The 21,677-nt window shown below is 51.3% G+C and overlaps 1 protein-coding gene across 1 annotated transcript in view; it reads right to left on the reverse strand.

The window, feature by feature from the left end:
• Positions 1-21,677, reverse strand: part of SCARA5 (scavenger receptor class A member 5) — a 117,300-nt gene that overhangs the window by 9,287 nt on the left and 86,336 nt on the right. Inside the window, exon 8 of the mRNA XM_032635296.1 lies at positions 2,478-2,672. Within this exon, the coding sequence (XP_032491187.1) occupies positions 2,478-2,672 (195 nt within the window). The remainder of the gene's footprint in view (positions 1-2,477; positions 2,673-21,677) is intronic.

The raw sequence follows: 21,677 nt of genomic DNA on the forward strand, positions 1-21,677 counted from the left end.
TCACTGGAGCCAAAAAAGGAAAACGAGGACCGTTCCCACTGCTTCTGTTCCTCATGCAAACAGAAACGGCAGTTTTCCTTGAAGAAAACAGGCTGAGACCCAGCACAGAGCTTTAGATGGGAGGGAAGCGCTCTCCCCGAGTGGGCTGCCTTCCGTGGAGCTGGACCCTTTGAACTCCCCACGCGCTGGCCTTGAAGTCGAGAGGCCAGGACGCTGGGGTCAATCTCTCCGCCAGCTGTCACAACACATTTCACAGGAGTCACTTCAGTGAGTGTGATTGTCTTGTCTGCTCGGACTGGGTGGCTTCTAAACAACACACATTTATTTCTCACTGTTCTGGGGGCCGCAAGTCCGAGACCAGGGTGCCTGCGTGTTCCGGTTCTAGGGGAGGGCCCTCTTCTGGCTTGTAGGCTACTGTCTGTCCTCACGGAAGCAGGAGGGAGCTCTCTGAGGTCCCTTTTATAAGGGCACCAGTCCCATTAGGAGGGCTCTGCTCATGACCTGATCACCCCCCAAAGGCCCCACCTTCTGATACCATCACATTGGGGCTGAGGATTCCAACCTATGAATTTGGGGGGGCGGGCGACGCGAACATTCAGTCTGCAACAGTGACTGAGGTCTAAGGGACAAGATTCTGAGCCAGGACTGTGGCACTCCAAAGTGGGCGCAAGAAGCAAGGCAGCCGTGGGGACCCAGCTCTATGTCCCCATCTGAAAAGGATGCCCCTCCTCTCACCATGAGGCCCTTTACCATTTAGCACAGTGGGCTGGGCCGCCATGGTCTCAGGTAAGACAGCAAACTCTCCATGACACAAGTAGTCTCCATAGCGGGGCCAGCGGTCCCTCCACAGGTCACCAGGGGACCTGGCAACTGAATGTGAGTGGGTCAGTCCAAATCCCTCCCCACACCTGCCAGAATGCAGGTCCTCGTGACAGCTGAGCAGAAGTATTTCACATTCCCGGGGCCCAAGCTGGAAGGCACATCACAGAGTCTGTAAGGCCCTTTAAGTTATAGATGGGACACCAAGATGCAGGGTGGAGGGGCAACGAGATCACACAGTCGCGCACAGCCCATTATTACACAGGTGCAGGGAGCACCGTCTTCAAGCAGGTGGGACCATTGCTTTAGTTGTGAGTCAAGTCAACACAGGTTTCTCTGAGTTCGAGGTCCAATGAAGGGCAAAGCATCTGTGATGGTGAGTATTTATGTTTGAGTGTGAATGTGTGGTGTGCCGTGTGTGTAGCTAAATTGTTATGGGCTGAATTGTGTCCCCCCAAAATTCCTATGTGGAAGTCCTAACCCCCAGGACCTCAGAATGTGCTTGTCTTTGGACCCAGGGCCTTTAAAAAGGTGATTAAGGATAAATGAGGTCATTAGAGGGGCCCTAATCCAATATGCCTGGTGTCCTTCTAAGAGGAAGAGACACAGACCCACACAGAGGGATGACCATGTGAGGACACAGGGGGAAGGTGTCCCTCTACAAGCCAAGGAGAGAGGCCTCAGGAGAAACCAGACCTGCCAACACCTTGACCTTGGACTTCTAGCCTCTAGAACTGTGAGAAAATAAATGTCTGCAGTTTAAGTCCTATAGTCTGTGGTATTTGTTACAGCAGCTGAGCAGACTAATAGAGAGAACTAGCCTGAGGGGAAGACACAGTGCTGTGGATAGAGACTGGAGCTGGGGTAGAGCCAACCTCTTTGCAATCGGAAAGGGACAGATGGTTCAAATCAGCCGTCTGCCCAGGAAGGGTCTGCACCTCTCCCTCAAACTCTCCTGTACCGTCTAAGCCTGTCAAAGGAAAGCAACCAAAATGGTGAAGACTGCCAAAATCTTTTCCCCTGAGGATGAGATGAAGCGTTTGGAGATCTTCATCTGAAGAAGAAAAGACTCAAAGAGGAGCAGGGACAGCCAGCACAGTGGATAAGAGAACGGACTCCCGAGCTACCTGCTTGGGTCTGAACCTGGGCTCTGCCATTTGCTAGCTGTGTGACCTTGGACAAGTTATCTAGCCTCTCTGTGCCACCGTTTCCGCATATGGAATATAGGGATGATAGCTGTACCTGCTTCCTAGTGTGGTAAGGATTACGTGAGTGAATATTTTTAACATGTTTAGAACCGAGCCTGGCACACAGACAGTGCTATCTAAGCACTAAATAGTAACAAAGATGTAATCGGGACAAATGGGCGTGGGATTAGATAAGAGTCCTGAGATGCAGGGCTGAAAACAGGGGCCAGTAGGAGACCAGAAAAGAAAGGGAGTCAATTCAAGGGAAGGAAGAATGTTCGAATAAGCAGAACTGTCTGAAGACAGACCAGCTCGCTTGGGGGCCGTGAGCATCCCGTGGTCATGGCGGGAAGGATCCAGGCAGAGCCCGGCTGACACTGGCAGGACTTCTGTCAAGGGGATGCTGGACAAGAGGGCAGGCCTAGGCCTCCGGGACCCTCGCCCCACGTTCTCCTCCTCCGGGTGCCCTACCTTGTCCGAACTGAGCCGTCCGGTGCACGTCCTCGGCGTTGGGGAAGCCCAGCATGCGGCACACCACGTCTCCGTCCTTCTTGTCCCAGCCGTCATCGCACACGGTGCCCCAGCGCCGCTCATGGTACACCTCCACGCGGCCCTGGTGTGGGCCCGAGCCGTTCACCAGCCGGACCATCAGGGCCTCCATGCCACCTGCCGGGAGCAGCACAGGGTCACGGGTCACTACCCGAGCTGGACATAGTGGGGCCCCACCTGGGGACCCCCCACTGACTCCCCGCCACCACCCGGCATAGGAGAGGGGAGCTGGGGCTACAGCTGAGGTGGAGCCGGCAGCCAGAAGAAACCGTGGTGTCACCCCTGCCCGTTATCACCCCCACCCATCTTCTCTCCACCTTTTTTTTTAAATAGACTTTATTTTTTTTTTAATAGTAAAATTGAGAAGGAGGTACAAATATTTCCCATAAACCTCCTATCCCCCCAGCCCCCTTTACCACTATCAACACCTCCACCACGGCGGTAATCTGTGAACCCACAATGACACGGCATGATCACCCAGAGTCAACAGTTTACACTAGGGTTCACTCTTGGTGTTGTCCATTCTATGCTTTGGGCAAATGTCTAATGACATGTCTCCATCATTACAGTGTCCTACAGGGCGGTTTCACTGCCCTAAAAATCCCCTGTGTTCCACCTATTCCCCTGCCACCCCACCTCCAAACCCCTGGCAACCACTGATCTTTCTCCTGTCCCCATAGTTTTGCCCTTCCCAGAATGTCATATACTTGGAATCATACGGTATGTAGTCTTTTCAGATTGGCCTCTTTCACTTAGTCATATGCATTTAAGATTCCTCCATGTCTTTTCATGGCTTGATAGCGCCATTTCTTTCTAGCACTGAATAATATTCCATTGTCTGGATGTACCACAGTTTAGTTATCCATTCACCCACTGAAGGACCTCTTGGAAGGAATTATGAATAAAGCTGTTACAAACATTCCTGTGCAGATTTCTCTGTAGACATAAGTTTTCAGCTCATTTGGGTAAATACCAAGGAGCAGAATTGTTGGATTCCTCTCTACCTTTTGACACCTGGTGACCAGCAGTCAGGCCTGCCAGAGCGGAGGGTGAAGGGGAACAGAGGAAATCAAGGGATGGTCAAGGCTTTGTGAACAGGTGGCCCTGCTGCATGGTTTAGTAGGTGGAGAGGTCCCCCAGGAGTGTCTCAGCCCTGTGCTGTCATCTGTGTCCAACTTCCCACTAGGCTGTCAGCACGAAAGTGTCTGAAGCCAGACAGACCTGGGTGTGAATTCTGGCTCTGTCCCTTACTACCTGTTAAGTGGGGGACAGTAATTCATCAAATCTAAAAAACCGCTGTTTTGTAAGGCCCATCACTATTTTACATGCTACTAAGAAGGAAGAAGCTTTGCCAGTTACAGTGGCAGGTTACACATATTGCTACAGGCTTCCAGATTTCAGAGATGTTAAAATGTGTGTCACAGAATCAGTGAAACACAGCAATAGGTGTAAAGGGCTTAGAACGGCGCCTGGCACATACAAGACTCTTCTTTCTACCTGAACGACCTTAAGAAAGTCTTCTAGACTCTCTGAGGGCATTGCCCCAACTGTGACATGGGGACAACGCATAGGGCTGTTTTGCAGACTAAGTGAAATGACCTGTGTTAAGGCTCCAAGCACGGTGCCTGGAACGTAGTAGAAAATAAGCAAGTCCTAGTTTGCAACCCCCGATTCCCATCTCTGATGGCTGAAGCCCTGTCACGTTCATCTATAAACTCTGTTCAGCACAGAGCTTGGCTGCAGGAAATGTACAGTAAACGTCTGCTACATCGATGAAAGAGTGAAGATTCATTCTTTTGCATTACAAAGCAAGGCGTTACTTCTCCAAGGGGAGCAGCTGAAAAAAGCCTTTGGATCATCTCAAAGCCAGGGTTTGGCTGGAGAGGTACAGCGTCAGGGAGATACACACCATTAGTGCCAGAGCTGGGATGGCAGCTTGGGTCTACCGATGTGTCATCTAAGGTCCTTTCACCAACCTGTCTGCCATGCCATGAGTTGGGGTGGGGGGGCAGGTATCTTCGCCCCTCAGGGACCTGAGCTTGACAAGATATTGGAGTGTTGCCACTTTTGCAGCCAGAAGCCGCCTGGACGTGTGGGGTGGAGACGGGTACAACTGTGCTGTGACACGGGGACAGGTGTGTGATACGATGCAGGAAAACCCTTCCACGAACCGCCAGTGAAAATAGCAAACCTGGACTTCCTTGGTGGTGCAGTGGTTAAGAATCCGCCTGCCAATGCAGGGGACGTGGGTTCAATCCCTGGTCCAGGAAGATCCCACATGGCAGGAGCTACTGAACCTGTGCTCTAGAGCCCATGAGCCACGACTACCGAATCTGCATGCCACAACTACTGAAGCCTGCGTGCCTAGAGCCCGTGCTCCGCAACAAAGACAAGCCACCGTAATGAGAAGCCCGTGCACCGCAATGAAGAGTAGCCCCCGCTCGCTGCAACTAGAGAAAGCCTGCGCGCAGCAACAAAGACCCAACGCAGCCAAAATAAATAGATTAATTAATTAATTTAAAAAGTCCTTATCTTAAAAAAAAAAAAAGAAAGAAAATAGCAAACCCAGTCAAGTTCTGCTCCCAATAAGTACTGCACCCTTGGACTATGTTTTTGTCTTTCTTTTCTTGACCAGCTGGGCTAGGGGATTCCCTCTTCTAATGACTATGACTTGGCAAAGACTTTTTTTTTTTTTTTAAATAAATTTATTTATTTATTTATTTATTTTTGGCTGTGTTGGGTCTTCGTTGCTGCATGCGGGCTTTCTCGAGTTGCAGTGAGCGGGGGCTTCTCTCGTTGCGGCGCACGGGCTCTAGGCGCCCGGGCTTCAGTAATTGTGGCTTGTGGGCTCTAGAGCACAGGCTCAGGAGTTGTGGCATATGAGCTTAGTTGCTCCGCAGCATGGGGGACTTTCTCGGACCAGGGCTCGAAACCGTGTCCCCTGCATTGGCAGGTGGATTCTTAACCACTGCACCACTAGGGAAGTCCTGGCAAAGACCTTTATAGGATCCTGCAGGAGGTGGCAGAATTGATAAACCCCGTATCTGTGTCACATGGGAAAGGAGAGGAATTAGAACTGGCTGCGTGTCTGTTTTGAGTTGCCCAGGCTAGGAAAACCCCAGAATATTCTGCACAGGGTGACCACAGAAGTCCCCAGGAGACCACACCCCTCCCAAGATGCTGCAAGAGTACGGTGTGATGGCACGGAAAGGCTCCTGGAAAAGTTTAATTCCATTTTCTATGCATCCTTCATCCCTATTCGCCCCACGTGGGTTTACAAGCTCCAGCCAGGTTATCAGAAAAGGCTGAGGATGAGCGAGAGAGTGTAGGAATCCTGGAGACAGAAAACACAGAGAGAAGCAGGATGCAGAGGCCAGGTCTGAGACAGGGACGCTCCCCTGGGAGCAGTCATGACAAGCTAACCTGGAGCCAGCAGCAGCAAAGGAGGCCTGGCCCCGGGCCAGGGGTTGGCCCTGGTGGGTTGGCCGAGGCTGAGATGTCAGCCTTGATTTCTCCCAGGCCCGCCTCACCTCTGTCACCACACTGTCACGGTGGCAGTGGGCCACGCCAGGCCAGGAGGCCTCCAACAGTAGCCCCCGTGTGGGGTCATCAGTAGAGGGAAAAGGGGCAGGAGGATGCCGTGTGTCCCAGAGCAGGCCAAGCAGAGTTCAGGGTCAAAATAACAGGAAGAGGCTGGGTGGAGTGTGGGCAAACAGGGCTGATGTTCAGAGCTTCCCCCTTAATGTCTCCACGCTGGCCAGCCTGAACTCACTGTGTTCACTTCTTTGTTTTGCCAAAAAAGTGATCATCTATTAGGGGCTTTGTCCTGTTCTAGGAGCTATGGATACATCCATGAACAAAGTCTCTGCCCTCGTGGACTGATATTGTAGTGGGAGAGACTAGCGATAAAACCAGGAAACAAATAAAAATATAACTATGGCCACATAGTGATGCACAGATGGGAACAGAAGCACAGGGAGGGAATGGAACGTGGAGGGGGCGCCATCTTGGATGGGGAGAAAAGGAAGGGAATGGATCATGGCGGGGGGCGCCATCTTGGACGGGTAGACAAGGAAGGGAATGGATCATGGCAGGGTCACCATCTTGGATGGGGAGACAAGGAAGGGAATGGATCGTGGCAGGGGGCTCCATCCTGGATGGGGAGACAAGGAAGGGAATGGATCATGGTGGGGTCACCATCTTGGATGGGGAGACAAGGAAGGGAATGGATCGTGGGGGGTCACCATCTTGGATGGGGAGACAAGGAAGGGAATGGATCATGGCGGGGGGCACCATCCTGGACGGGGAGACAAGGAAGGCCTTGAGTGTTGACCTGAACGAGCAGAGGGAGAACATGGACCTCCCCCTACCCCCCAACTCAGAAAAACCCATGTCTGTACTCTGGCCTAAGATTTTCATGTCCTTTAAATCTCAGCTTGAATGTCACATCTCTCAGAAAGCCTTCTGTGGTTCCCCCATACCTGGCTACAGCCCCTTCTGTGGACATACTTATCACTCCATGTAATAATTTCCTGTTTACTCTTTTGGGACACTGTAAGCATTCTGAAGACAGGTCATGTGGCCTGATACAGTGCCTGGTATATCAAGATGCCCAAGCTGGGCTAAACGAAGGCATGCACGAAGGAATGCACTCAGATAGTATATACCCCAGCGGGCAAGTCCTGTCTAGTGGACACAGCTCCCCAGAGCCAACGGCTTTGGTGGGAGCCTGAGGAGAGTCAGCATCAGGGCTACCAGTGTTTCCAACACCCCCTTTATTACAGCACAGCCCCTTCTACTCAGTCCCCTCACTGATGGCTTCTTTCGGTGGGACGGTCCCGGATCCTGGACCCAGAATTCAAGTTATTGGTACAATGACCATACATCCCAAATGAGAAAATAAGGCTGTGGTCTGTCATGTGATTATAGTGAGTGCTGAAGGAAATCTGGAGAGCGTCACTTGGATGCTGAAATATTAGAATTCCCAGGAGGCTTCGGTGTATATGGAAGTGGCAAAAGAATATTTGGAAACAGATCAACTTCCAAACATTGGAAACATATGGTAACCATAATTACGGGACACAGCGTCAGTCCTGGTCTATGCCCCATGCTCCCCACACATCAAGCAAGGTCATGGCCCCCATCAGTCCTGTGGCTACGTGTGCCCCCCGCGCCCCGCACACCCAGACCCCAGGGTTGGCTCATCAAGCACTGGAGCCTGTTCCTTTTCACTTGTTCCCAGGTTCCCCCCAATCCAGGGCTTCTGCCCACGGGATCGGCAGATGCTGCATGCCCCAGAAGAATCAATGAGGCACATCTTGGTCTAGCTCCATCTTACAGAACATGGCACGAAGCTGTAATTTTTAAATCCTTTCTTCCCCTTGACAAAAGCCCATCCCTGTGGATACCTTCCTTAGGAAATCCGTGGCTGAGAGTTGACCTGATTATGATGCAAACTGCCCCAATTCAGGGAATCAGACAGTTTAAGGGGCTGTCCCAGGAACAGAATCTCTAGCCTGCTTTGCCCTGGAAAGCTACAGGGGGGCCTGGAGGCAGCCTTTCCCAGGCTGAGCCATAATGCCACCTCCTGGAATGCACTTGCGGAATCACCCAGTGATGGCAACACTGACCCCGTCTCCAGCTGAGGAGAATGACATGACTTGCTAAGACGTTTGGGTTTCTGCGGGCAGAGGGTGTAAACTTTGCTTTTTCCCAGCAGTTTCTGCCCTAGAGCAAAGCTTTCCCACCAAGCAACCAACCACCTATGGGAAATGCTCTTACCCCACAGCTGTGTCAGCCCGACATAATCAGACGTGGTGTCTGGGAGGCTGCCTCAGCCTGGTACGTGCCCCCGACCCCCTTACACTTCTTGTAAGTCCAGGGAGCTTATTCCGTAGACACCCACCCAGAGTGCTCCCCAGGGAGTGTGTGGGTCTATTTGGGGTCAAGGAGATGCCTCTCTTCGCTCATGACAGTAGAGGAAGATGGAAGGCAGGATTGTACAAAGCCCGGGCACTCCTAGGCCAGTCAGAGGGGATGGCCCAGGTGGGGGGCAGAGGAACTTAGGCTGTCACAACTGCATGTGACTTCCCCTAATAGATGCCCTTGGCCGACAGGCCTCTTTACTTTCTTCTTAACCTCCCAGCTCGGTGAGCCCTGGGAAATCCTTCCTGAGCAAAATGTGGACCCACAACTCCACAGAACCCAGTCCGCCAAGCAAAGCTCATGTGGATATCTGAGCTTGATTCATAAAGGGAACCCCCTGAGTGAAGAGAATATCAAACTCTTTCTCTTGCTCTGGGGTCCCTACTCTGCAGACTGGAATCTACCTGGACACGTGCCTACGGTCTGTAAGTGGAGAGGACAGTAGCGACCGCCAGGCTGGCCCACACCCTGCTCTCTGCAGGAAGAGCCCTGTCCGCGTTCCGTCTCTGGTCTGGGAGACCCAAGCTGAAGGGAAACACCAAACGCTGTTCCCCACCGAACACCTGGAGGATGAGTGCAGGGTTTCCTGACTTGATAGCTTGTCCCAAGTCCTAGCCCACTAAGTCCTGGGCACGAGTTTTTCCTCATACCTCCTATAGCAGGGACTCCCCGATGTTCTTTTTTCCCTGCTGCCCCAGATTTGGGGTCAGTGGTTCTCCCTTTTTATACAGAGAAGCAGAGAGGAGTCCCTTCCACCAAAGCCTCGACGAGCAGCATCACCGTAACTAACAGAGGAGGAAGCTGATGCATGGAACTCAGGGCAGGAGACTGGTCCTTTCCAGCTGGGTAGCCTCCTTGCTCTCTCCCAGATCAAAGGGTTCCGTCATCTCACCAACAGGTTTCCCAGAGCATCAGTGGCTCTCATCCCTGCTCGGAGCTTCCTGCCTAGCTTCAGGGCCAGACCCCAGAAGCCATCTCCTCATTCCCAGACCTGCTCTGCTGACCCTGCCCAATACCCAGGCCACTCCCGGGACCGGCCATGAGGCCCTCATCCACCCTCCTGCAGCAGGATCGCAGGTCTGCTCCAGACCTGACCAGGCCCCTCAGTAAAGAGGGTGGGGCTGAGGCACAGAAGAGGTCAGATGGTGGAGAAGAACAAGACATTGTGTCTGGACGAAGGAGCTTTGCATTTTCTGGAGATATCTCTAGCAACAACTTCCTCACGCGCAGTTGCAGGCTACAGATGTCACCACCATTTGGTGCGTGGAGTTACTTTTAGGTAATCGTCACACAGTCTTTAGGCTTCTGTTTTTTGCTGCACCGCGTGGCATGCGGGATCTTAGTAGTTCCCTGACCAGGGATTGAACCCATGCCCACTGCAGTGGAAGCACAGAGTCTTAATCACTGGACCGCCAGGGAAGTCCCTGGGCTTTTCTAACCATCACAAATGATGGAGAAGCCGAGAATTTCCCAGCTGGCAGAGACTTGGAGATCATCATAGCCCAAACTCTTCATGTGATACACAAGGGAACAGAGGCCCAGAGAGGTGCTGTGTTTGCCTAAGGTCATCCCACAGTCAGCAGTAGAAGAGCTGGGACTGAACTTGAGACTTCACATTAGAACCAGTTCTCCATCCATATCTTCCTTTCTCTCCAAGTCCTTCATTCTTTTTTTTTTGGCCACGTTGCGTGGCTTGTGGGATCTTAGTTCCCTGACCAGGGATTGAACCTGGGCCACAGCAGTGAAAGCACCAAGTCCTAACCACTGGACTACCAGAGAATTCCCTGAGTCCTTCATTCTTCATGGGACCTCTGGGCTGGGGTCCACTAAGTCGGCTTCACGACTTTGATGCAAGATGTCTTTGGATGGAGGAGTCCCCTTAAAAACAAATGACTTTAACCCTTGAATAGTAATACTTCTACCCTAAATGCACAGAAACAATTTGGCTTCTCCTAAGTCTTCTGGGAGTTCCAAGATGGCAGGAATACCCTCGTGAAGCACAGCTACTGCTGAGTTTGTAGATGAAAATGAAGATGTTGCTGTTTCCAGCTGGGGAAAGGATAAACCTGTCTTAGCTTTCGAGAGAAGTGATAATATTCCATTGACGTCCAATGTGATTCTACTTCCTGTGCACAGATGTGGGGGACTGAATATGCATTACCTTTGTTAATTCTCTATACAATGTATGTATCTCTTTTTTCAGTTACTCATTTACTTATCCATCCAGATGCACTTATGGAATCCCTACGATATTCCAGAATTGTACTAGGTGCTAAGGACGCAAGGACAAATAAGTATTGTCTACCCTTGAGGCACTCCAATGAACTAACAGCCTAAAATGGATAAAACCACAGAATGTCAGAGCTGGTAGAGACCTCAGGGACTTCCCAGTCCAAACCCCTCATCTAGAGATGAGGAAACTGATGTTCAGAGCTGGGATGCCAGACCCCTCTCTTTCTAGACCACTGCTCCTTCATTGGCATTTTCAGTACCCTCAATACTTAACATTATGCTTGGCCGGCTGAAAAAGCTAAGTCAATGTTTGATGACTAGGCGGGATGAAGGGCAGATGGGTGGATGGATACGTGACTTTGTCAGGGGATCCAATCAGAATCCCCAGCTGAGTACCGCATGGTTCTTGTATCTCTCTGGTTCTAGGTGCCTGGCTGTTCAGAATGGGTGCGGTGTCTACCCACTGAGCCCACCACACCAGAATGAAGACCGTGACGGGGGACCCTGACCCCAGGCTGTATCTATTTGTGCTGCTTTTCTGTAGATCGTTCTAGACTCCCTGTTACTGGTTGATTTCTAAACATGGATTGACCCAGTCATGGGGACACAGGGGGTTGGACCTGCTTCTTCTCTGGACACAAAAATGCTACAAGGCAATTCCAAACTGCCCCTGCTAAGTGCCACCAGAGGGGATCTGGGGTGGGCAGTGTGGGGTAGGCAGGAGGGCGGTGAGCCAGGAGGAGGGCACTGGCAGGGGCCAGGCAGGGCACGCTGCCAGTGTTCTTCTTAAGCCTTAAGAGGCACGAGGACACTCTTTTCCTCCTTTCTTCACCTGTCACACTCACTTCCCAGGGTGCTTGAGGGGATCAGTGACAAAGACCCTCTCCTTGACCAAACCCACAGTTTCTAACAGCTCCAAGCTGCATCCCTAGGATGACCCTAGCCCCCCCTTAAACTGCCTGCCTGAGAACACTCAAGGCTGCTAAAGGAATTTACTGTTTGTTCCAGCCACCATCTGAAGTCAGCACCCTGTCTCCCAGCCTCTGTGGGAGGGGAGGGGCTTAACTTGAATCAGTTCCAGTTAGCAACCCAGATGGGTTTCTCAGGGACCAACCCCCTCCTGCTTTTAGTAATTTTTCACTTCCCTGACTCCACTGAGTCCCCACTCACCCCTCACTCCCTCACTCTCCCATGAAAATGCCCAGTCACCTCTGTACGAATCAAAGTTGAACTCAATCCCCCTTGACCTCATTGCCCCACTACATATAGTATATTACTGATTAAGATCTGTCCTGACCACTTTAGCACCCAGCTTTGCTTATCTTTGACATCAGGTGTGATAAGACTGGCACTAGATAAGCTAGTCAACATGTATGCCATGCTCACAGCCCGTGGACACTTCCTTTCCCATGTGTAAGGCCATGAGTGACGGATGGGTCTGGCTCAGGAGTTCGGTCCAAACCACTAGAATGATGTAGCAGGATCACCCAGACCCTCTCAGGAAGCTGAGTGGGGGGAATATGCAGAGAGCTGAGAAGCAGCAGAAGCAAAAAGAGGCAGGGACAGTGGAATTAACAAGCCATGTTGGACATGAGACACTAGAGTGAAGACATGAACCCCAGTCCTGAAGCCCCCAGAACTGCCTGGGATTCTGAGAGAACTTCCCCTTCCAGGCTCTGCAAAGCCCACTTGTATTATGAGCCCCAGTCTTCCAGAGTCTTCCCAGGTGTCCTTACCATATGACCCCATTACGTGAAGTGACCCAGTGAGTCTCTGGTCCTTGCTACCAAAAGTGCCCAAAGAGAGCACCTGTGAATCCCACACACCCATCTGAAAGCTGCTTAGCTACTTGCCTCTTCTGCGCTCGGTGGATTGGGGAACTCGGATGGAGGAAAACATGGTGGTGGGGATCCCTGTGGGAGGCACCAGGGGAGAGGGGAATGAGGCTGGCTCTGGACTCAGGAACAGGGTCTAAATCCTGGCTCCACTATACGACCAGATAGGACCTCTCTACACTTACCCTCTTCTTAAAATGGGTAAAATGGTGATGGTTGGGAGCAGTCGCACATGTCAAAGACTTGGCACGCCATGGGCACACATTACTGTGAGTTCCAACCCCCGTCAGCCAGCACTTCGCCCAGAAACATGTGCGTCAGCTCTGAGACGTCTTCATGAGTTGCTGAGTTTGGCTCGGATACCAGTAGCCCCATCGGGGTGTATCCTTGAAAGTCTCGTTGCAAAGCCAGCCTGCTGCCTGGGGAGCGGGAGCAAGGGGGGGGGCTCATCCCTCCAATTGGATTAATCTCCTCCTAACTTCCTCTGCTCTCCCCAGGGCTCAGTTCCTGGCTTCTTAGCATATTAGGGGAGGAGGACAGGGGCGTCAGCAGAAGACTGGCTCCTGCTGTCAGCAAGTTTCTGCTCACTAATGCAAGCTGGATGTGATTCGTTAAGCAAGGCCACTCCGGAATGGTCCAGGAATGTGAAGCCAGGGCTGAGGCCACTCTGGGGCTCCCAGCACATAACTAATATGTGGGGATTCTTTTCGAAAAAACAAATATCTTTGCTCTCTTTGCCTTGTAAATGTAGATGTAGGAAAAGCAAGGTCTTAGACAAAGCAGGCTGGGTCTGCTCCAGATTCCCCTGCTTTGGCGTTGAATGCCTGAGCCCCAGAGCTGGAAGGGACGCTGGATGTTGGCCTTGAATCCCCCCTCCCACTTCAAATACAGGATTCCTCTCCGCTCAGTACCAGGCCTGACAGCTGCTCATTCTGCCTCTGGGGATGGAAGGGAACTTGACAGTATCTCTTGGGAATCCATTCCAGGACTTTAAAACCAACATCTGGTTTCACTCACAGGGCGCTGGCATCTCTGGAGGGCTCCAGTGTTTTTTTCATCCAATTACTTCCTACCTTATTTTACTCTATTTGCTTTGGGTTTCAGGGTTATAATTGGGGGGCGAGATGTAGAATATCTTCCTCTTTCTCCAGCATCTGGTGGGAGCCACAGCCGAGGGAGTGGCTGCATTATTCAGCCTCTCAGTGGGTCCGGGAGGACAGCTTAATGATCAGTAGCTACCATCTCGGAACTGGTTTCCAGGGCTGGGGCAGCCTTAGAACTACCCACTGCCTATGGGGCTTGTCTGCACCTGGCTCAGAGCCGCCCCAAACCCAGCACAACAAAGGCAGGTCCTGGGTGCTGCCCGGGAGAGATTTCAAGTCAAGGGTGGACGGTGAAGGGAACTCATATACACCCAGTCCCCACGACATGTCAGGCCCCGTGCAGAGTTCTCATGCCCACCCTCGCTCATTTACTGTTCACAACAGCTCCACGAGTTAGGCATTATGACCCTCACTTAACTGAGGAGAAATGGGCCCACAGAAGTCAAATAACTTGCCTAAGGTCACACAGCTGCTCCGAGGTGGAGCCAGGCAGTGCAAAGGCCTTTCATTTTCAAACCACAGAGCCAACTGTCAGGCTGAACACTTCAGACAAATATTTAATAACAGCCCACGCCATATGTAAAGTACCTTTCATCTATCTCCCAGCAGCCCCCTGGGTCTGTAGGAATTCGTGTCTTTAGGAGTAAGGGAAAGAGCCTGGGACTTAAAGCAGTGGTTCTTGGCTCTGGGCTTCATGTAAGAATCACCGGGGTGCTTCAAAATCTACCAGCGGGGAATCGGGGGAGGGACATTTTTGAACAGTTGGCAGGTAGTGGAAATGCCCAGTCAGGGCTAGAAGCACTGTTGGAGAGGATGGATCTGGGATCAAGCCTGGGCTACACGACTTCACAGTAGTCAGGTCACCTCCTCCAGGAGGGCCGCCCTGACCTGCGGCCCCCATATGCACTTCCCACAGATGAGAAATAGTCCAGCACCGCTCCCTTGGCCAGCCCGCATGCCCCCACCACTGGAAGCTCCCAGGAAGTGACGGTCATTCAGCATCCTCGTGGTTCCCAGTCGCAGTCCCACTTGCAGGCAGAGACCTAGCACATCGCCATCAACAAACGGTACTAAATGAGTGAGTGGATGAACGAATGGTTGAGGGGCTCTAGGAACAGAACTGATCCCTAAATACCCCAGAACCTGCTTGGTTATGCATCAGGAGGGCCCAAAAGCCCAGGGAACTTTGCTTCTCAAGAGAAGAGAGGGGGAGGAACCCAGCATAATACTGAAACCTCACAGCTCCTCTAGGTATATTTATCCTGCCTTCTGGGCCCTGCCAAAGCAAAACAAGTCGAAAGAAAGGAGGTTGCGGGGAATAGAAATAAACACATGGGGCTGGGAAAATAGGCTTTGATTCTCTGCAGCTGCAGAGTAGAGACCTGGTGATAATCTAGACCAGCTGCGCTTTAAGGAAGTTGAACTTTTCTTCTCCTGTGAAGAAAGAACTCCCCATGCCCCCAGCCAGCCTGCAGCGCAAGGGCTCTGTGCCTGCCTAGACGGGGCACTTGCTCTTTCCCCTGACATCCACAGGAAATGTGGTCTGTATGGGAAGGACAGGAGTCATCCCACGAGCCTAAGGAATTTCCGGGTCAGGCAGGAAAAGCGATGCTGGAGGGCATCGCTTTTAAAAGGTGGTCAGGCCTGCGGGTGCACTTTATAAAATGCTATTTCCTAATGGCAATCCGCTCTAAATATGGTGATTTATGCCTCTTCAAAGAACTTTTGTTAGCCGGTCTTATTTGATCTTGACAGTCCTCCTCTGGGGTGGTGGGTGTGATACCCATTTTACAGATGAGAAAGTGCAGACTCAGAGAAGGAAAGTGACTTTCTTAAGGTCACAGGATAAAGTGGCCACATCTGGGTCTCCAGCCCCACAGGCCACTGTGCTGTGTCTTTCACTGGGGGTCACATGGGGGTACTCGGGACTTTACTGGACAGAAGGAATAGCAGAGGTATCTCCCAATTATCACTGTACTTTTTATGCTGGATTTTTTTCTTAACTGTTGACTCTCCCACTGGTCTCCCCATGCATATTCCTTGGAAACCAGGAGTTTGTCTTGGCTGACTTTGTTCCTCTAATGCCCTAGCCGTGGTCGCCTGGCTCCTAGCAGGTGTTCAATGAAAATGCGTCTGATCAAATAATAAACGAAGCACTTTCTCTGCCCAGTCCTGAAGCAGAGGCTCACCCCATCAGAGCGGGAGGATGTTGCTAATGCCCAGAAGCTCTGCTTGGAGCTGGATTTGTAGGAATTTACTGGGCGGCCTGGGTGGACAGGTGAGTCCTTTGCCTTGCTTTTGCTCCTCGGCCTCTCGAAGGGCAGGGAGGGGTCATAGTGGGTCAACAGGCCTTTAGGACTAGAAAGAAATGCTGTAGAGCTGGGAGAAAGGCCATGATCCTGAACCCTCATTTTGTCATGGGTAGAGCTGAGAGGAGGTGCTGATGTTTACAGAGCATCCCTCTAAAGCCTTCACGGACCATTGCCTTAGCTCTAGGGCTCATGACCAAGACTAGCGGCCTTTCCTAAGAAGGCTCTTTCACACCCTTTGGCTTTGTTCACCGTGTCCCCGCCCTTCCCTGTTTCCTCTCTCTTGGTACTGCTCTCTTCCAAGTTCAAGGTCTGAGACCCCTGGCTGGGATGCTTCCCCATCTGCATATTCTAAACCCTTGAAGACATACCTGCTTGTATACTGGGTCCACCACTGTCTAGCTCTCTGACCTTGGGCAAGTAATTTAACCTCTCAGAGTAGTTTCCTCATCTGTTTAAATGGGATAATGACACATACTTTAAAGAGTTCTGAAATATAAGGAGCTCAGGGACCGGGGTGGTCAGTTCTCAGTAAATAGTACTGAGCTCAGTGTAATTCCCAAGGATGGTGCTGGCCACTGCAGTGAAGGACTCGCCCAACCTTTGAGTCGGTGAAGCATCAGCCGTGAGCTCCCCTGACGATAGCATCCACAAGACCTCCCGGGACGTCCACAGGCTTTGCCTACTCTTTGTTCCATCAGAATTCCACAATGGCACTCTTTAGAAGAGCGGCTGAAATCCAGCGCTAGGGGAAGTAAGTCCATCTAGACCACTGTTTCCAAGTACACCCCGAGGGGCTTTTCGACAGGCAAAGGACTCGAGAGGAAGTGGAGCCATGAAGTTAATGCAGTGGCAGCTAACTCTGATCCAGTTACATCAAAAAGACACGGCAGCGGGGACCTCCTGGATTTAATCTAGTGCCTGCAGCACGTTTACCACCCAACCTAAAATGAGTGAGTGCAGGGTCACGGGGATTACAAACAATTCCTGAGCTGGCTGAGTTGCTTTCTCAATAAACAGTTCAATCATTCCCGGTTTTAACGTACGTCTCAAAACTTTCCTCGTACAAAACCCACATCAAAGGCCAAAACTTCAATTCTTCAGTGGTTCCAAGGCGTTGTTTTTGTAGAAAATGCCTCTCTCACCCTCGATCTGAGGTTTGTATTCCTACAAGTTTTCTTTAGGGCAGATCCCAGAAACCGACGCCTGTTGGCCAGGGAGTCGAGGATGTTGTGGTCCTGCGGGCTCCCGGGGGGATGGGCTGAGCAGTGCCAGCCGAGTGTGGGGCATGCGAGACGCGCAGACGGTGCTGACACGCTCCCTGGATCACTCATCATAAAAAGAACAGGTGCTTAGGGGACAGACTGGTTACCTCCACCTACAAGAGTAGTACCCACCAGCCTAACAGTTAAAAGCAGCAGACCTCTCCAAGTGCCGCTCCATCGCTTGGACACTCACTTTCTACATAAACGCCAAACACTGGCTTGTTCATTTTTCTCCCCCTGGCCCTCAGCGGGCTCCTGCGTCTGTTCACTCAGCATCTATGTATCTAGAGTACAAATACTAGCGGGCCTGTTAAGGACGTCCTAGCATCCTCTGCTACTTGGGGACAGCGTGGATTCTCCAAGGGGGCTGCGTTGCTCCGGGGCCCAAGCCGCAGCTCTTCGCTCTCCGTTTTACAAGCCGGGAGTGTGTCCGTGGATCTTAGACAGCACACCTCCCCTACCACATTCTCCCACTTCGCCCCCTGGCTTCTTAAAGGAGCCAGCCCTCGTGTTTTTCCAGGCCTTCCTGGATCTACTTGAAGCCATCAAACCAAGGGTGGCTTGGGTTCAACGGAACTGAGCTGCTTTCTGGGCAGAGCGATTTGAAGCTCTCCTGGAAGGGGTCACTAGGAAGCTTTCAGGAAAAGTCACTGGATTGGTTTTTGGAAGGCTTAAGGTAGGCTCTTGGCAAAGCGGGGCCAGATCCCATCCTTCGCACAGAACGGGAGAGAAAAGAGGAAATTGTGGCTGGAGGGGCTCAGCGAGTGGCCTCAGGGCCACACGGCCGGGTCTGGAGGGGACCCGGATCTCAGCACTGCTGCTCCACAGCCCGCCCGTCCCCTCTTCTTCTCAGGAAACGGGGGTTTCTGAAAAACAGGCCTTTCTCAAAGCAGAGCAGCTCAGCCAAGAGCAGGCGGAGAGGCAGCGGGGGAGCCCGGCCCTGAACGAGGACCTTCCCGTCGGGGGGGAAGGGCCAGCCTGCCAGGTGCAGGCTTTGGCTGAGGGGCTGAGGGCCATCAGGGATGCCTGGGGCTCCATTGTCACGGCCTGGGTCCTGGCTCTAGTCTGGTTCTCCGCTTGGCCGGTCACCTCCCACTGTTGCCACGCCACAGCCTGCTTAGAGCCCGTCCGGGTCGCCCAGAGACCAAGCCTGCATTCCTGCGCACAGATCCCTGAATACCCCCTCTGGCCTTAGTTTTTGTTTCTTGCTCCGCAAACCTCTGCTGTACCAAACGCTTCGGGTTTATCAGACAGTGCTCTGCTGTTTCACGCGCAGTTCTCTTTCCCCGGAATTTCTTCACCTTCTCCAGGCACCGGCTGGACACCTACTTGCCCTTCAAGACTTGGGTCAGAGACACCTCATTGAGTGACTCCCTTTGTATAGTCGCCTCCTAAAATCCTCACCATGCTCTCCTAGGATTGTCACCTGCCAGCCTGGGAGCTCCTCAAGGTGAGGCCAGGCCTTCCTCATCTGGGCTCCCCAGCCTTCAGCCACAGCCTGATCTCCAGCGAAGCCTCCATGAATGTTTGCTAAGTAAGTGAATAACTGACGCTCTCTTGCCTAAACGTTTGCTTCCTGCCACACATGTACCTTTTCTCTACGACAAAAGTGAGGGCGGCCCCCTCACCTTCTCTTGCCTTGGCCCCCTTCCACAGCCAGCTCCGTGCTGTGCTGGCCCGGTTTCTGATCCGCGGGCTTCAGGCCCTGCCTGCTCAGCTTTCATCTGGTGCCCAGTGTTCCCCATTTTCCACATCCTTGTGCTCATTTCTCCATCTGGGGTGTCCCCCACTCTGCTCCAGCCAACACAGGAGACAGTGTTTGCTGTGGGACAATTTTTCTCAGTGAGTCTTGTGTGTCTGTGTATTTTCAGTCACCAGACATAAGCGTAGGGGGAGAAACATTTAAAAACCACTTTTCCATCTCCACCCACCCTGTGATGTTTGCATCTGTCAGAGATTCGCTATGTGAGGATAAAAGAAGGGACGAAGGAAGGCACGATCGCTTAGTCACGAAGAACGCGAAACGCCCACGAGGGGGGAGGCTTCACTGGCAGAGGCAGAGACCCCCATCCCCGGTTTGAAAACTTTAGTCTGGCCTATCCCAGAGCCACCAAGGCAGGGGAGGCAGTTAAGGCTTGGTGAAAGAAAGAGCGAACTCTGAGACGGAGAAAAGTCTCTCAAAAGTAACTGAGCGTCTAAAAAATACAGCAAACTAGTGAATATAACAAACAAGAAGCAGTCTCAATGATATAGAGAACAAACTAGTGGTTGCCAGTGGGGAGAGGGAAGGGGGAGAGGCAATACAGGGATAGAGGGTGAAAAGGTATTAGGTATAAAATGGGCTACAGGGGACTTCCCTGGTGGCTCAGTGGTTGAGAATCCACCTGCCAATGCAGGGGACACGGGTTCGAGCTCTGGTCCGGGGAGATCCCACACGCCGTGGAGCAACTGAAAGCCTGTGTGCCACAACTACTGAGCCTGCGCTCTAGAGCCTGCAAGCCACAGCTACTGAGCCCGTGAGCCACAACTACTGAAGCCCACGCGCCTAGAGCCCGTGCTCCGCAACAAGAGAAGCCACCGCAATGAGAGGCCCGCGCAACTCAACAGAGTAGCCCCCGCTCGCCGCAACTAGAGAAAGCCCGCGTGAAGCAGTGAAGACCCAACGCAGCCAAAAATAAATAAATAAATTTATAAAAAAAAAAAAAAAAAGGGCTACAGGGATGTATTGTACAGCACGGGGAACAGAGCCAATATTTTGTAATCACTGTAAATGGGGGATAACCTTTAAACATTGTGAATTGCTTTGTTGCACACCTATAACTTATATGTTTTATATCAACTATACTGCAATTAAAAAATAAATTTTAAAAAAGGGAGCATTGCTAAGGAAGAAATTAGCGCTTTCATATTAAACCCACTAAGGATGGTGGCCCATAAGGACCCCATGCTGACGCCCACGTCAAAGGCCAGAGAGAACAAAAGAGTAAAAGATAATCCAGGATGGTAGCAGGACTGGTGGCAGGCTCCAGGGTGGACAGACCCGATCTGCGTCCTGGCTCTGCCCCTGATGAATGCCGGTGGCTCTGGGCGGGTTCCTTATCCTCTACCCTCAGCCTCCTGATCTCTCGAACAGGGACGTCATTATGCCTCCTGAATAGGAAGGACTGGAGAATTAAGTGAAATGTCAGGCACAGAGAATTTACTCCCCAGAGTACCAGGTACAAGCTGGTGAGAAGTCTCGTGTGAGTGCTTAGCTTTTCTTGGAAGTGTGGTTTACTTTTAAACCATGTTGTTGCTGGGGCACTAAAGTTGTATAAGGAATAAGATGTACAGGCAGTTGAGTTAATAAAGAAATATAATTATACATAAAAGGTCCAGTAGCTCTGTCTCTCAGGCCTGAAAGAATGCTATCTTCTGGTGCTCAAACAGGTCCCATGGGGCACCCAGTGCCGCCAATTCTAGGGACAGGGATGGGCGGAAGGGAATTCACGGACTCCAAAGGACTGTCTTTGCCTCCCTTATTCTCAAACAGAGATAGGAGGAATTTCGTGGCAGTCCAGTGGTTAGGACTCCACGCTTCCACCGCAGGGGGCACGAGTTCGATCTCTCGTGGCGGGTAATTGAGATCCTGCATGCCACGCAGCGCACCCCCCTCCCCCCAAATGAGTACCTGTTAAAACAGAGATAGAGACATCTCAGTAGCAATGGAAAAAAAAAAACAACTGTCTAGAAACCACCATCCTGATCATTTATTTTGAGCTTATACTGCATGCTGGGGTGCCCACTGGTTCCCCTCCCCGCCAAACACACACAAACCTACTTCCCTAAGTGTTGAAAACACACACAAGGTGTTAAACATTTTTTCAAGTTTTCTGAGATGCAACCGATAGCTATCAACAAGCACTGGCTTGGAATTTACCCCTGGGTCATTCTGCATACTTTTTTTCCATGTGAAACCAAATTGAGGAAACGTTATTTAAACAATCTGAATTTATATCCTGCTTGAAATTCACGCTGTGGGGCTTAAACAAGACTGGATCCTTTACCCACCCCTTAGCTGCAAAAATACTATTTATTTTTCTTGCAAATGGACCATATATGAGGGTAAAACAAATGTCTTTCTGTCTTGAGATGTGTATATGTAACTTTTTTTTTTTTTCCTGGCGAAACTCTCAAAAGCCAAACATCTAACAGAATGACTGATATCACCCTTGCCTGAAACAAACAACAACAAAAAACCTTTACCTCGTATATAGCACAGGGAACTCAATACTCTGTAATGGCCTATATGGGAAAAGAATCTAAAAAAGAGCGGATATATGTATATGTGTAACTGATTCACTTTCCTGTACCCCTGAAACTAACACAACGTTGTAAATTAACTAGACTCCAATAAAAATTAAAAACAAACAAACAAACAAACACCTTTACTTCTCATCAAGCAGAAATCAAC

The sequence above is a fragment of the Phocoena sinus genome, chromosome 6, assembly GCF_008692025.1.
Source record: "Phocoena sinus isolate mPhoSin1 chromosome 6, mPhoSin1.pri, whole genome shotgun sequence".
Classification (NCBI taxonomy): Eukaryota; Metazoa; Chordata; class Mammalia; order Artiodactyla; family Phocoenidae; genus Phocoena; species Phocoena sinus.